At 44.4% G+C, this 15,624-nt stretch overlaps 1 protein-coding gene across 1 annotated transcript in view; it reads right to left on the bottom strand.

The window, feature by feature from the left end:
* Positions 1-3,856: 3,856 nt before the first annotated feature.
* Marf1 (meiosis regulator and mRNA stability factor 1) overlaps positions 3,857-15,624 on the bottom strand; it is a 53,285-nt gene continuing 41,517 nt past the window's right edge. The window contains exons 23-27 of the mRNA XM_057773816.1: positions 11,096-11,308; positions 9,743-9,803; positions 9,541-9,657; positions 7,937-8,107; positions 3,857-6,305 (exon numbers count right to left, since the gene is read on the bottom strand). Of these exons, the coding sequence (XP_057629799.1) occupies positions 6,058-6,305; positions 7,937-8,107; positions 9,541-9,657; positions 9,743-9,803; positions 11,096-11,308 (810 nt within the window). The 3' untranslated portion in view covers positions 3,857-6,057. The remainder of the gene's footprint in view (positions 6,306-7,936; positions 8,108-9,540; positions 9,658-9,742; positions 9,804-11,095; positions 11,309-15,624) is intronic.

The raw sequence follows: 15,624 nt of genomic DNA, 5'->3' as shown, positions 1-15,624 counted from the left end.
GAAAGTGAGGTTCAGAGTGGGGAAGTGATAAACTCAAAGTCACATAGCATCTAAGTGAGTGATAGAGTTGGGTTCAGGGACCAGAAGTCTTGAGCTATCTATGTGAGAGTCTATCAGACCTGGTGTTCATTGTATACATGTGATTCCAGCAGCAGCAGCAGCAGCAGCAATGCCCTGGCTGTGATGGACCAAAGGGAATTAACTCATGGTCATGTCAGTAGTCAAGCCTCCATATCCCTGACCCTCAGGGTATGACTCAGCTCATGCAAAACGTGGGAAGCTGTGAGACACCACAAATCAGGACTCAAGCTACCTGTTGTTACTCATAAGACAGCAAGTATCATGGCTGGGCCCAGAGTGCTGAGGTCAGCTGGCTTAAGGAACAGACATCAGGCATGTTTCAATTTGTAGATGGTGAGGTAATGCCATTGGTCAGTGTAGTCCTTGACAGGTGCTGGGAAACGGATTGTGTGCACCTTGTGTCCTGGTGAGAAAGACAGAAGCCAACGGGGAGCTTGGAATCCGAACTGAATCTCCATGAATAGTGGGGCTAGTCAACGAGACTGAAGCTTCACTGTGGAGCTACACTGCTTAGAATAAAACCCCAGTGGCGCTCCCCCAGGACACTGTCTTCACTTCTCTACACTTCCAGTTGTAAGATACAGGAAGGCACATGAGGACCAGGGGAGCTTAGGCATGTGATAAAGGAAGCTGCCACCAGGAAGCCTGCAGACAGGAAGCTAGAAATGAGAAGGCTGCTGAGCTTTGCTGTGGTTCTCACAAGGTGAGCAGGAGGGATGCTGCAAGGGACCACAAATGATACAGCTCTGATACCAGTCAAGGCCCCATGCCATGCACTTTCCCAAGATTCCTGCACAGCCCCAGGGCAGGTCCCATGATGTTGGGAGCTGCAGATTCCTGGCCCCTTGACTTTCTTTGCCTTGCCTCAGACCCTTTGCCTGCTGGCGTGAACTGAGCAAAACACCTGTGCCTGCAGCTGCTCTGGGCACAAGACCTTGATGGCAGGGGAGTTGGTTCTGCTGAGGCCTGCAGTTGAAAAATCCCAAGAGGCGGGCGTGGCTAAGGATCCCTATATAAGTTTCCCTGGAGCACAATAAACTTGGCATTCTTGTGTCAAGGATGACCTGTGTCTGTGTGTCTCTCTGTCTGTCCCTGTGTTTTTAAGTCTCCAGACCCAGTTTCCGGCTCGCATACCAACCTGTAGAGGCATGGGCACTACAGGCGTAGGGTGGACATTGTGCGTTACACTATGATAATCTCTGAACCTTAGCATCTGCTGGCGAAGATTTGTCACATCTAGGTTCCTGTCCCGAGCATGAACTAACACAGGGTTCACTAAAGAAAGCAAATCTTCCAGAATGTACATGAAAGTAGAAGGGTTGCTGCCATGGCCACCTGTAGTGATGTGTCATTTGTACTTTAATAAATAGTCCGCCTGAAGATTACAGTGCAGAACAGCCATACTAGTCAGCCACACCGGCCATTTAATGGTGGCACACACCTTTAATCCTAGAAGCCACACTAGTTAGCCATAGAGGCCAGGTGGTGGTGGTGGTGCACACCTTTAATCCCAGCACTAGAGAGGAATATAAATTGGGATGAGACAGGAATTTGCTCTCTTTCAATCTGAAGAATTCATGGAGGCAAGAGCTCTCTAGTGGCTTGGCTGCTTTGCTTTTCTGATCTTCAGGTTGAACCCCAATATCTGTCTCTGGGATTTTATTATTCATGCTACAGCCTCCTACATGGGAGGAGATTGACCATGAATGAGATTTTCTTTTTTTTTTTTTTTTTTGGTTTTTCGAGACAGGGTTTCTCTGTGGTTTTGGAGCCTGTCCTGGAACTAGCTCTTGTAGACCAGGCTGGTCTCGAACTCACAGAGATCCACCTGCCTCTGCCTCCCGAGTGCTGGGATTAAAGGTGTGCGCCACCCAACAGTTCTGCCACCCTCCATGTCCTCATCCATTTCCTTCCTGCTGAATTCGAACACTCTAGGGTGGTGGTTCTCACCCTTCCTGATGCTGTGACTCTTAATATACTCCTTCATGCTGTGGTGACCGTCAAGCATAAAGTTATTTCCCTGCTACTTCATAACTGTAATCTGGCTACTATTATGAATCATAATGTAAATATCTGTGGTCCCCAAAGAGTTGAAACCTACAGGTTGAGAACACCACTCTAGGTCCTCTCCACTCTGACAAACAACTCAAGGCTCCCCCTCATATTGAAAAGTCTCAGGGACAGCCAATCAGTTCCAGGTCCTACCAGTTCTCACCAAGCAGGTTCTTCAGGGAAGGAGAGTCCTCCTTATGGACATAGAGCTGTGTACTGTTTGAAGTATCATGACTTGTTTTCCTGTTCCTGTTGTGGAACTAGAAGGTTCAGGGGTTGCAGAAACGTGGAAGGAGACCTCAAAATCTAGAGTTCACATTTTCTGAGAAAAGAATCACAGGAATGAAAAGCTGGGAGTGGGCACTTTGTGTATACACACACACATGCACATGCACACACAGGCCAGAGGCCAAAATTGGGTGTCTAACCACTCTCCACCTTGGTTTTTGAGACATGTCTCAGTGAACCTGGACCTTACCCATGGCCAGGCTGGCAGGCTAGTGAGACCTAGGGCTCTGCCTGTCTCAGTCCATCAGTGCTAGGATCATAGCTCTGTCTGCCATGCCTAGTGTTTCAGGTGTGTGCTGGGGACTGAAATCAGGTTCCCATGCTTGTGCAGTCAGCACCAGATCCACCAAGCCATCTCTCCAACTCCCTCAGCTTCTTCTGTAAACTTTGCTATGGTGAAACATGTTTTGAAGGCTCTGCCCAGGATCTTTTGGAGCTTGTAACACTGACTTTCCCAACCACTACACCTACTAAGAAGCAGCGACTTGTCTCTTTCTTCCCAAAGGGGTAGAAGTGGGGATGGGGTGGGGACTCCACAGCTGAACCTGCAAAGAAGTCCTTCCTTCCCAGACTTAGTGGGAAAGCAAACTTCAGGAAGCACAAACTAAACACACAGGAAGTACATATGTCTCCAAGGAAGAACCTAGAATCCATCCTGGCTCTGAGAGGATCTGCTCCACACCAGGAACAGGATGCAGGGCTGGAAAATACAGATTGTATTCACAAGGGGCCAACAGCTCCGCCACCTGCCTCTGACCCCAGCATCCCTCTCACCCCACACACTCCAGACTGGACTACAGTTTGCTCTGCAGCTGACACTTTCCTATCCTCCACCTCCAGAGTGCTAAAATGACAAATGATTTATATGGTGCTAGGAATTTAACCCAGGGTTTCATGAATGCTCAGCGAGCATTCTACCAACTGGGACACCCACATCTCTAGCTTAAACACTTAACATTTCAGGAGGGGCGAAAAGCTGAGGCCATCCAAAATGAGAGGTGACTGGTATAAGCCCCTCCTCTGAAGCCCTCTAACTGCTAGGTTCCACCCACAGGACACTTTAAGTGTGGGTCCCAGCCCCCACCCTACAGAGTAAAAAGCCCAGTATCTGGATGTGAAATCCCACCAATCACCCTCTATCTGAGAAAGCTCTACCCTGAAAAGTCCCACCCATCACCCTCCCTGAGAAAGGCTATGGAAGCCCTGTATCCTGTTCAGTGTGCTGCTGTTTCTCACCTGAGCAGAGGCAGCTCCCTCCTGTTTCTATTCCCCTCCCAATAAATCTCCTGTGTGAGGTTTGTTGTGTGGTGTGACTTTGTGGTATTCCGTGATTCTCAACTGCCAGGATACTTTCCCATCCAAACCATAATGTTTACAACAGAACTGTTTTTTAATTCAGCCCCCCAAAACAAAAGCACTCATTACAGATGCTTGCTCATAAAGTTTATTGACAACTGTTTGGTCCCAACACACAAACAGCACTTGAACCATGGGGGCGGGGGGGGGGGGGTCAAACAAAGTAGACAGTTGAGGAAAACATCTTGCCCCGAAGTCTGATCGAAAGCAAACAGTGCAGGGTGGAAAAGGGGATTTTGGTGGTAACTTTTTTCTTAACAGGTAAATCTAATCTGGTACATCTTTCCACCCAGAGCGTCTCGTCATCTCCATACATCACAGCAGCAGCATCTAAGCCTCTGGATAAAGAAATGGTGACTGGCTTGGCCACTGTGGGTTGGCACATCAGACTCAATGCGCTTCCATTGAGTTTTCACATCTTTAAGCAGCAGTGGTTCGTTACACTCATCCCAGACGCATGGGCAACTCCAGCAAACGGCAAAGAAACACCCATTTACTGTGCACAATTATTCTTTGTTGCCCACAGAACAAACTGAGCTGAGATGGCTCCAAGTGACTTTAGTGACACCTGGTGTTTTCAATGTCCCTGATCCCTTCTACACTTGCAAACCTGAAGTTTGAGCAGGCAAGCTTATTCTTAGGATGTCTGTGACTAAGGGAGCCCATGTTCTCGACACTAGCTTTATTACATTGCTTAAAAGCCATAAAGAAATCGCACATGTGCCACTGTACTTCCGTGTGCTAGAGCTGCAGAGAAGTGCTGCCAGGCCAGGCCCGCGCGGGAAGGACCTTGAGGCTTTGCACAGAGTGTGGCAAGCCTGGAGAGAGCATTTCTAGTGCAGTTCCATCTTGTGCTGAGAACTGGGAATCAGTGGCTTCATTTAAAAGATTTTGGCAACAAAAATCCAATTGGTTAAAAAAAAAAATTCTCTAGAGCTTTTAATTTTGTGACATTTTATCAAACTGCTGGTTATGAATCAGAATCCATTTTCTGGCTTTCTAGAAAAAAAACAAAATATGAACATTTCCCACTAAACAAATGATCTAACTAGAGGAAGACTGTGTGCCAACAGGTTCTTTCTGTTCTATGAATGGATCCGCCTTTTTTGCCCAACAAATACAATCCATTGTAAATGTCAGGTCTCTCCAGCAGGGGTGAGAGGCCACTCATGAGCGGACACCTCAGGCACCCAGAGAGAAGGTCATTCTGCAGGGCGGTGCCCACAAAGGCTGGCTTTTCCCAAATGCCAACATCAGACACCACAAAAACAAACAAACAAAAAACAAAAACAAAAACCCCAAACATGCTTCCAATAGCGAGAAGTAACAGTAAAACAGACACTATTAAAAGACAAGACGAACTAACATGGACACACATCTTCACATGGAGAGCTTCCCAGCTTTACAGCTGACTTTAAAATCACAAAAACAAGGTTAGGCTGATCAACCTTGGCCTTCACATTACAGATAGAACTCCAGTCTCTTTCTAGAGGAGATAGTATCAACCCCACTCCTTTTGCAGCACCTCACTACTCGGCTGATTTACAATTTATGCATCTGATGCATAGTTTAAAAAAATCAGACTCTTTCCAACACCACCTCTCAACACATAGTAACGTGTGCGGTCATTCAAATGCTGACTTTAAATGCATGACACCAAGACCATCTCCTTTCCTAAACCTGATCCTTAGCAAACTGGGACATAAAAGGGAAGCGTGAAACAACTTTCTAGAAAGCTCCTAAATGGAATTCTCAAATGGAAACATTAAAAAATTGGGATGAAGCCACACTGGTCAACCACAGACATAGTTAAATAAAAAACAAGGCACACCAAGAAGTCACCCGGAAACCAGGAACCTTCCCATGTCAGCCTGAAAATGGCTCTCCTACCACTCATTTGTCCCCCAGTGTGTGACCCACAGCTCATGGACATGCTTGGCTTCTCCAACAGCCACAAAGCCAGAAGACAGAGGCTGCTCAGTGAGAGTTGATCCACTTCCTGCTGAGTAATCGCTGCTTCCTCCTCCCCCCGCCTTTCACTACAGTTTAGGAACATTGGTAAATATATGATGGATTCCTTAACGAAGGCCAGAGTTCTTTCAAATAACTTGGAGAAATAAAGAAAAAGTTCATCTGAAAGTTCAAAAGGAACATCATCCTACGGACTGTCTAGAAAAGTGGCTTCTGGGGTCAAGAAAGAAAATGAGGTTTTTAAGCCCATTTTTGTGTGTAGAGTCCCACAGGTTTCCATCCTAACGTGATTCTGTGTTCAAACGGGAGTTAAAGTTTGGTTATACGTGCAAAAGAAAAGTTGGCTGCCAATTTGACTCTATTTTTGGGTTGCTTTTTGGCTGGGCTTTCCACTGTGTCCTTGCTGAACAGTGGCTCATGGACTTCCAAAGAGGGACTTGGAGGAGTGGGGACAGATGCTCGGCTGCAGGGCAGGCAGGAGTCACAGGGCGGTAGCCCCCCCTTCTTCACTGGTGCTGGAATCTCAGCTTTTTCTTCTTGGCTTAAAACTACAGTTTCTAGAAAGACAGAAAAGTAAACAGATTTAGTGCTAGGGCTTAGAAGATGTACTGGTTTTAAGTTCCTCTGTATTTAAAACAAAACAAACAAGCTTATAAAACCCTACCAGAACCAGGTAGCTTGTTATTCCAGCCCTCAGAAAGCTGAGGCAGGATTACCACAGGGCTGGCCAGCCTTGGCAACATGTCAAGACACTGTCTCAAAAAACAACAAAACAAGGTAGTCATAGTGGAGCACACCTGTGATCCCAAAACTCCAGAGGCAGAGGCAGGCGTTTCTCTGAGTTTGAGGTCAGCCTGGTCTACAAATCAAGTTCCAGGACAGCCAGGGATACAGAGAAACCCTGTCTTGAGAAAACAAAAAACTAACCAAACAAAACCAGCCATCAAAATGTCATACTTATGTTAATTTAGATATGAGTTACAAAATAATATGTCACAAAAGTCTATTACTTATAAATGACAGATCACCTTTTGGATTACAAATTTTAGACAGATCATGTTTAGCTCCCTATCAAAGGCTAATTTTTCTTACTTAGACTCTTTACTCCTCTGTCTGGTGACCAAAGACTCTGAGGCCTCATGTGAACTTTCTGAGGCAACAGGGACCTTAGTGTGAGTGAGTACCTGTCCATTCTTACAGAGGCCACATGCTCACTCACCACAGTGTTGACACCAGGAACACGGAACCACGGCTACTTTAGAAGGTCACTTGTCTTAGAGCATATGTAACACACAGATAGTCAAATACTGCCTTAAAAAGACTAGAGCCTAGAGCAGAGAAGGAAGTATGGGCAGGAAAAGGAAGAGTCGGATTAAAGTGACATAGAGGGAAAGCGAAAGGTCTCTGAAGGGCATCTGGGTCCTCAAAGAAGGCAGAACTGCAGACTGACAGTCGAGAGGCCTCAGTCACTTAACCTGTGGACTCCACTGCTTGCACAGCCCGAGTTCCACTGGCCATCACTCCAGCACCGGATAAAGGTAAGAAAACTGAATGGACCTCACACCAGGTTAGCACTAAGTTAGGATGTTATAAGAGGTCAGCTTTCAGCCAGGCAGTGGTGGCACACACCTTTAATCCCAGCACTCAGGAGGCAGAGGCAGGTGGATCTCTGTGAGTTCAAAGTTAGCCTTGCCTACAAAACAAGTTCCAGGACAGGCAGAGTTACAGCAAGACTCTGTTTTGAAAAAAACCAAAAATCCAAACAAGAACAATTTTTTGTTCAGCTTTCAGGTCACAGGATATAGAGTCCAGGGCCTCAAACCATAGGTGCCTTGCTCACACCAGCTTCCTAAAAGCCCTAGTATCCACTGGACCCAAAGCAAAGGTTGTGTAGCAGGTGGCAGGTGCTGCCTAAGGATCAGCTGAGCTTCAGACACGGTGGGAAGGTCAGAGGTACCAGAGGACCTGAGACAGGACTCATTACTCAAAGGCTCTCCACAGCCCAGTGACACTGGCCCTCAACTTCTGATTAGACTTGATTTATAAATTCTATTAGTCAATACCCAAACAAGGAAAGGAAGAGCCTGAATAATCAGCACAATATTTTATAACAGTGCCATTTTCTCTTTGTCCACCAGACACCCTCTCCACTGACATACAAGTGCCCAACATATACAGCGTAACCTACCCAGAGGCTCTTGAGGACGTTCCTCAAACTGAATGAGATCAGCGGGCTGCAGGATGACAGGATCTGGTCTTAGCTGAGGGGACGGCAGGCAGGAAGGGACAGGAGCACAGAGGAGGTCAACAGGGGAGCTGTTGGCCAAGTGCAGAAGCTCCTGCTCCATCTGGCTGGGCCCTGCAGAGAAGGCAAGCAACTGCATTCAGCAATGCACAAATGTCCCCTCCTGAGGCTTTGCTCAGCCCCAGACATCATCACGTAGGACTCAAGCACTCTGTGTGTGTGTGTGTGTGTGTATGTGTAAAATAAACAATAACAAAGTCACTATTGGAAAACAATATACCAAAGGCAACAGTCTGCTGAAGACTTGTGTTCTTAAGAACATTGGTCTCTCAAGAGGCCCAAAAAGGAAAAGGGCCTTTGGAGGAGAAACACAACTGGTGAAGATTGGGGGCAGTGAAGGAGCCAGGGCAAGAAGCTTCAGCAATGTCAGATGTTGGAAATATCTTTTCTCTAAGCACAAGGCATAGTAATCCTTCTATCTACTCATGATGTATGAAGGTCTCTCTCACAGTTAATGGTGGAGTTCAATCTACAGGATTCTGGAGTGGCGTCTGTCAATACAGAGCTAGCTCTACATAAAGCCTATGACTCAGTTACCTGGAGAGGCACTTTTGTACCACTATGTCACACCCCATGGCGTGCCTTGCCCTGAGCCCTTTTCCTCATGAAGCATGTGTGCTGCGTCCTTTCCAAATGTAGTCTAGAAAGAACCCTGATGACCCAGCTCAGCATAGCCACCTACCTTGGGCTTCTCACCCTCAACAAGATTTAGCAAAATTCTATTAGACTATCAGTACAAACTCACCTACTCCTCCACCCACCTCTGTGTACCCTTCCTGGAACTGTCCCAGGTCTTCCGGGCTCGGCTCTCTTTCCTTCTACACAACAGTTTTAAACAGTCACTTTAGTAAACATCAAAAAAAAAAAAAAAAAAAAAACACTTGAATTGGGATATTCTTTGTAAGGATTGTACTTTAGCCAATCATTCAATGCTACCTGTAGACCTGTTGTTAACTACACACCAAACTGCATTAGAAAAAAATGAGTATTTAGGTCTGGAGAGATTGTTCATCAGTTAAGAGCACTTGTTGCTCTTGCAAAGGACCTGAATTTAGTTTCTAGCACCCACAAAGTGGCTCACAGCCATCCATAATTCCTGTTCTTCTGACCTCCTCAGTTACCAGGCAGGTGCACACATGGTACATGCAGGCAAAATGCTGATACACATAAAAATAAAATACATCTAATTTTTTTTTTTTTTTTTTTTTTTGATTTTCGAGACAGGGTTTCTCCGTAGTTTTTGGTTCCTGTCCTGGAACTAGCTCTTGTAGACCAGGCTGGCCTCGAACTCACAGAGATCCGCCTACCTCTAACTCCCGAGTGCTGGGATTAAAGGCGTGTGCCACCACCGCCCGGCCTTTTTAATGAATTCTTAACCTTGATGAAATTGCCCACCATCCTCTTTCCTCCAGATGTCTCACCCCAATCCTCCTCCTGGAACTTTAAGGCTTTGCCTACTTTGTTGCTTTTCTTCCTGTACCCAGTACCTGTTCTGAGCTGGAGTTCTGATGCTACACAGGATTCTGGCACCTCCAGGATCTGCATGCTGACTGCAGGCTGATCTTCATGACTGGCAGGGAACAGGCCAAGGGAGCTTAGCCGGTCTACAAGAAAAGAGCACTAATCAGAGAGAAAGGTCAGTGAGAGAATCACAATGGAGTCAAGGGAGGGTAATGGGGGCTTACTTACTTTTCATGTCATTTTTTAATACTACAATTCTCTTATGACCATGTCCTTTAATCCAGACCACCTATGCAAAAACATACACCCGGTTAAGTAGTGGAAAGGAAGAGAAAATACCCTAACGTTCAGGAGAGTGGGGCTCCTGTGCTGCTTCTCACACACCAGACTCAAAACTCAGTGAGTGTCAACAGGCTTTCTATGTGCTTTCTTCAGCGCCACAGACAGCAGGGTAGAACTCCTGCACTTCCACCAAAGCTGAGCACTCAGAACTCACAAGACAGGATTAAAAGTACTTATCACTTCAATAATGTCTACTGTAGCTTTAGGACTTAAATCCAGAAACTTCCCACATCCGAGTACTTACTCCCAGGTATTTTGTACCATTTCATCAGAGGCTGAGCACCCTCTGTCTCAAATGCTTTCAATCAGAGGGATTTTGGATTTGGGAGTATTTGCATATACCTAATGAGATAATTTGGGGTCTGGGTGCACTTACTAGAAATTCATCTTATCACATAAGCATTGTATACGCATAGCCTGAAGGCACGTTAGATGCATTTTAGTGTGTTGACATAATTCATCAAGGTAGTCAACTGTGGTGTCATGTCGCTTCCAGAAGTTTTGAAATACTGTGGGTTAGAATCTGACTACAAGTGCTCACATGTATTTTTAACTCAGCTCAACTCCTTCACTGACACCTTCTGGGGTCTGGGCAATAGTCAGGACCCTGCATAAGCTCCTTCCTCCACTCCAATTTCCCTTAGCTCTTCTAGAGACAGCAGGGATGTTTTCCAAAGGTAAAGCTAGGCTTCCCTGCCTTCTCCACAGCAAAAGGAAGCTCTTACCCGGAGGAGCAAGGCCCTCAGAACAGTTCCTACCCTAACAGAGGCTCTACCATGCATGCATTTCTTCATTTTTCTTCTTTTGCTGCACTGAGAATCAACTCAAAGTCTTGCCATGCAGCCAGACAGGCGCTCTCACAGCAGATTCACTCCTCTCACATTGCGTGCCCCTACCGACCACAGGGGATTATGCGTGCTCCTTGCCACATGGTAACTCATCTGTGATGCTGCCCCTCCAGGATTCCCATGTTCATCAAATGGGCCCTGCCTGGGCCACTGTCCATACTCACTGAGCAGAGAGGAGGGCATTCTATGTAGGACATCTGCTTTAGTGTCCTATCCGGTTAGGAGACCACTGAGCATATTTCTGGGGGGAAGGCCTGCAATTTACTTACCTGACACACAGGAATAAAGGTTTAGAAAAGCCACTGAGAAACACTAGCATCATTCATCTTATCTGGCAGCACCTGACATCTCTAACCAGGGGTCAGCGATGGTTCTTCAGGAAGATACCTACCTGTGGGATGGCTCCCAATAGCTCCTCCACACTATTGTAGCCATATGTTTTGGGCTGCAGTGTTTCTCCAACATACTTGGTATAAGCCATGGAAAATTCATGAAGGAAAATCTGCTGGTAGTGATAGGTGTGAAGCAAAGACCGTACATTCTTTGCAAACAAGTACAGGCTTGTGAGCTTCACATACTCTTCTGCCTTATCATTCATAAACACCTGGCCCAGAAGAAACAAAGAGAAGGATTAGAAATTTCATGAGTGACCGGTCCTATCCCCTCTGGCTAAGGGCTTCTCCCAAGAACACTCTGAAGGCCCCAAAGTTCTCAAGGAACTTTAGGAGGGGTTCACAGAAGAGTCTCCCAGAGCCCTAGGAGGGGTTCATGCAAGGTCTTCCAGGGAGGCTAAACAACTCAGGGCAACTTGGTGTCTCTGCAGTGTGATCCTGACAAGTTCAAAGAAACTGTGTAAGCAAGGAAAGTAAGCAGGGAACCTGCAGTCTCAAAGCAAGCACAAGGAAAGGGGGGGCAACTCTGATAGACACACACAGTGGCTATGGCCACTAGATCTCAATCTCCCAGAAATAATGTGAGGCAGAACAGTGGCTATTCCTGCAAACACGCACGTCTTCTAGCACCCAGCTTTTGAAACTGTGTGTGGAGACTGCAAAAATCTGGAAGTATAAAAATGTTTCTGAATCCCAATAATCAATAATTAGTTGGAAAGCCAAACTCCTCATGAACCCAAGGTATTTCTGTGGCAGTTCTCAACACTGTATCTCATCTCAGCATCACACAACAAATGCTGCCTGAGTGACCTCAGATTTGCATCTACAATACGCTATTAATACAGCACTTTTACTACTCACACCAATCTGCTGTTATTTAACTCTGAAAAACAGTGAAGATGCTCCAGGTCCTACAGTGTCAATATTCAGCCAAGACTCTTTTACATGAAAACAAAAGTACATCTACCTCAGCATGCAAATCTCTGTTTTTCTTTTGTAAATGGTAAAATTGCATGCATACCAATTAATCTTTTAAAAACAAATTTTCTTATTGTTTATCATCAAACAAATACTTGCTCTGTACACCTATTTGATATAGTGATATATCCAGGGTTGCATAAGAAGTTATTGGGCAAAAGGAGGGTTGAATTGGGAAAAACTTAAGCAGCACTGTTCTACTCCATCAGATGTGGCAGCATCACCAAGAGAAGGGGCATCTCCGTGTCACCGAGCATGACAAGCTGTTTATCTTGAAGGTCTGACAGCACTGCTTAGATTGGTAGAATGTAATTAACAGTAAAAACAGTAAAATGCCAGACTTGGGGCTGGGCTGTTAGCTTAGTGAGTGAGGCCCTGAGTTAAGTTCCTAGGACCATAGAAACAAGAACTTGAATTCTTTTCATTATTTATCCAGCACATGGTCACATGGTGATAACTGAATCTTTCATTCCCTCCACGGCCGGATTTTATCCATTGACATCTTCTATAGAATCATTTTCTTTTAAAAGACTATATTAAACCAGGTATGGTGGCACATGCCTTTAATTCTAGCACTTGGGAAGCAGAGGCAGGTGGGTTAATCGCTGAGTCCAAGGCCAGGCTAGTCTACAGAGCGATTTCCAGGACAGTCAGGACTACACAGTGAATCCCTATCTCGGTGAAATATAAGAAAGAGAGAGAGAGAGAGAGGGAGGGAGGGAGGGAGGGAGGGAGGGAGGGAGGGAGGGAGGGGGAGAGAGAACATTAAGATTAAAATAAAAATAAATGATGTGCTAGGGTTATATGTCAGTGAGTGGCAAGATGCTTGACTGGCATGCATTTGATTCCCAACACAACAAACCAGCAAAAGCAATTTTTTTTTTAAAAAAAAAAAAGTAAATTATACTCTTTACCACATTTCTTTTCATGCCCTAGAATGAACATTTTTTTTTTGTTTTTTAAAGCTTAAGTTGGTGCTGGAAAGATGGTTCAGCAGTAACAGTAACTACTGCTCTTCCAGAGGACCTGGATTTGGATCCCAGCACCTACATGGCAGTTCACAATCATCTGTAACTCCAGTTCCAGAGGACTCAACACCCTCTTCTGGTCTCCAGGGGCAACCAGACACACATACAATGTGCATACATACAAACCATGTATACATAACATTTTTTAAAACTCTTTTTTAAAAGGCCTGAAAGTTAGACAGGAACCAGAAAACTATGTGGGTCCGGGCATTAGTCTGGGACCTCTGAGGGAGTGGCCTGAGCCAGGTCCTCTGTGGGTCTGGGTGTACCCGAGTCTGGGACCTTTACTGATCAGAGCCAGAGACCTTTGCAGGACGAACCCAAGTCAGGGCCTGCAGGAGCAGATTCAGACCAGGAACGTTTACAGAAACAGGTCAGAGCTGACAACCTAGACCAAAGCAGGCCTGAGACAGGAAACTCCATGGGAGTGGAATAAAGCCCGGGAGTGCTGAGCAACCTCCAGGAACATGGAGTGACCACCAGGGTAACTAGAACCGTGGCAATGACTGCACCATGAGGAACAACCATCTGAACCTTGGATCCATTGGCACCTAGAAGATTAATCACCAGAGTCACAGACAACCCCGACCACACAAATTAGAGAAAAAGATGAGTAGATAAGGTAAGAACACACGCAACACCACAAAGAGCAAGACACCAGTAAAATCTAGAGACCCTACAACAGCAAGACTTGAACAAACAAATATAGTTGAAGCAGAAGAAAATGACCTAAAAAATAACTTCAGGTGAATGTTTGAAACTCTTAAAGAGGAAATGAAAAATTCCCTCAAAGAAATGGAGGAAAAGACAAAAAAAAAAAAAAACTGGAAGAAATCAACAAATCCCTTAAAGAAAACCAAGAAAAGCAGTCAAACATATGAAAGAAACTATTCAAGACTTGAAAACTGAAATAGAGACAGTAAAGAAAACATAAGCTGAGGGAATTATAGAAACAGAAATTGTGAGAAAAATGATCAGGAACTACAAATGCAAGCATAAACAGCAGAATACAAGAAATGAAAGAGAGAGAACCTCAAGTGCTGAGGATACAATAGAGAAAATAGACTCATCAGTCAAAGAAAACATTAACTCTCACAAAAGCTTAACACAAAATATCCAGTAAATAGGTACAGAAGGAGAAGTTCAACTAAAAAGCACTGAAAATATACTTAACAAAACCATAGAAGAAAACTTTCCCAACCTAAAGAAAGATATGCCTATGAAGATACAAGAAGCTTACAGAACACCAAACAGACTGGATCAAAAAAAGTCCCCCTGCCACATAATAATTAAAACACTAAACATACAGAATAAAGAAGGAATATCAAGAGCAACAAAGAAAAAAGGCCAAGTAACATATAATGGCAGACCTATTAGAATTACACCTGACTTCTCATGAGACAATGAAAGCCAGAATTCAGACATTAGGAGACCGCAGATGTCAGCACAGAATATTATACCAACCAAAACTTTCAATCACCATAAACGGACAAAACAAGATATTCCATGACAAAACCAGATTTAACCAATACCTAGCCCTACACAAAATACTAGAAGGAAAACTCCCACACAAAGAAGTTGCCTGCATCAACAAAAAACACAGACATTTGATGGTCTCACAGCAGCAAATTTCAAAGAAGGGTAAAACACACAAATTAGCATCACTAACAACGAAAACAGGAGATAGCAATCACGGGTCATTAATATCCCTTAATATAAATGAACTCAACTCACCTATAAAAAGACACAGGCTAATAGATTGGATACGAAAACAGAATCCATCCTTCTTCTGTACACAAGAAACACATCTCAACCTCAAAGACAGACATCGTCTCAGAGTAAAGGGTTGGAAAAATTTTTCCAATCAAATGGACCTAAGAAACAAGCTGGTGTAGCTATCTAATATCTAACAAAATAGACTTCAAACTATACTCAATCAAAAGAGACAAAGAAGGACATTTCCTATTAGTCACAGGAAAAATCCATCAGGAGGAAATCTCAATACTGAACATCTATGCCCCAAATACAAGGGCACCCTCATATGTAAAAGAAACACTTCTAAAGCTTAAATCATACATTAAACCACACACATTAATAGTGGGAGACTTCAACACTCCACTCTCACCACTGGACAGGTCAGTCAGAAAAAAAATTAACAGAGAAATAAGGGAACTAACAGATGTTATGACTCAAATGGACTTAACAGACAACTACAGAATATTCCATCCAAACATAAAAGAATATATATTCTTCTCAGCACCCCACATAGTCGGTAACAAAACAAACCTCAACAAATAAAAAAAAAAAATGGGATAGCCCCATGTATCTTATCAGATCACCATGGCTTAAATTAGAATTCAACAGTAATACTAATTCCAGAAAGCCCACAAACACATGGAAATTAAACAATGTTCACTCATCATCAACGGGTCAAAGAAGAAATAACGGGAGAAACTAAAGACTTCCTAAAATTTAACGAAAATGACCACACAACATACCCAAATTTATGGGACACAATGAAA

Source organism: Chionomys nivalis, chromosome 7, assembly GCF_950005125.1.
Source record: "Chionomys nivalis chromosome 7, mChiNiv1.1, whole genome shotgun sequence".
NCBI lineage: Eukaryota > Metazoa > Chordata > Mammalia > Rodentia > Cricetidae > Chionomys > Chionomys nivalis.
This window is presented reverse-complemented; position numbering and strand designations above follow the sequence as displayed.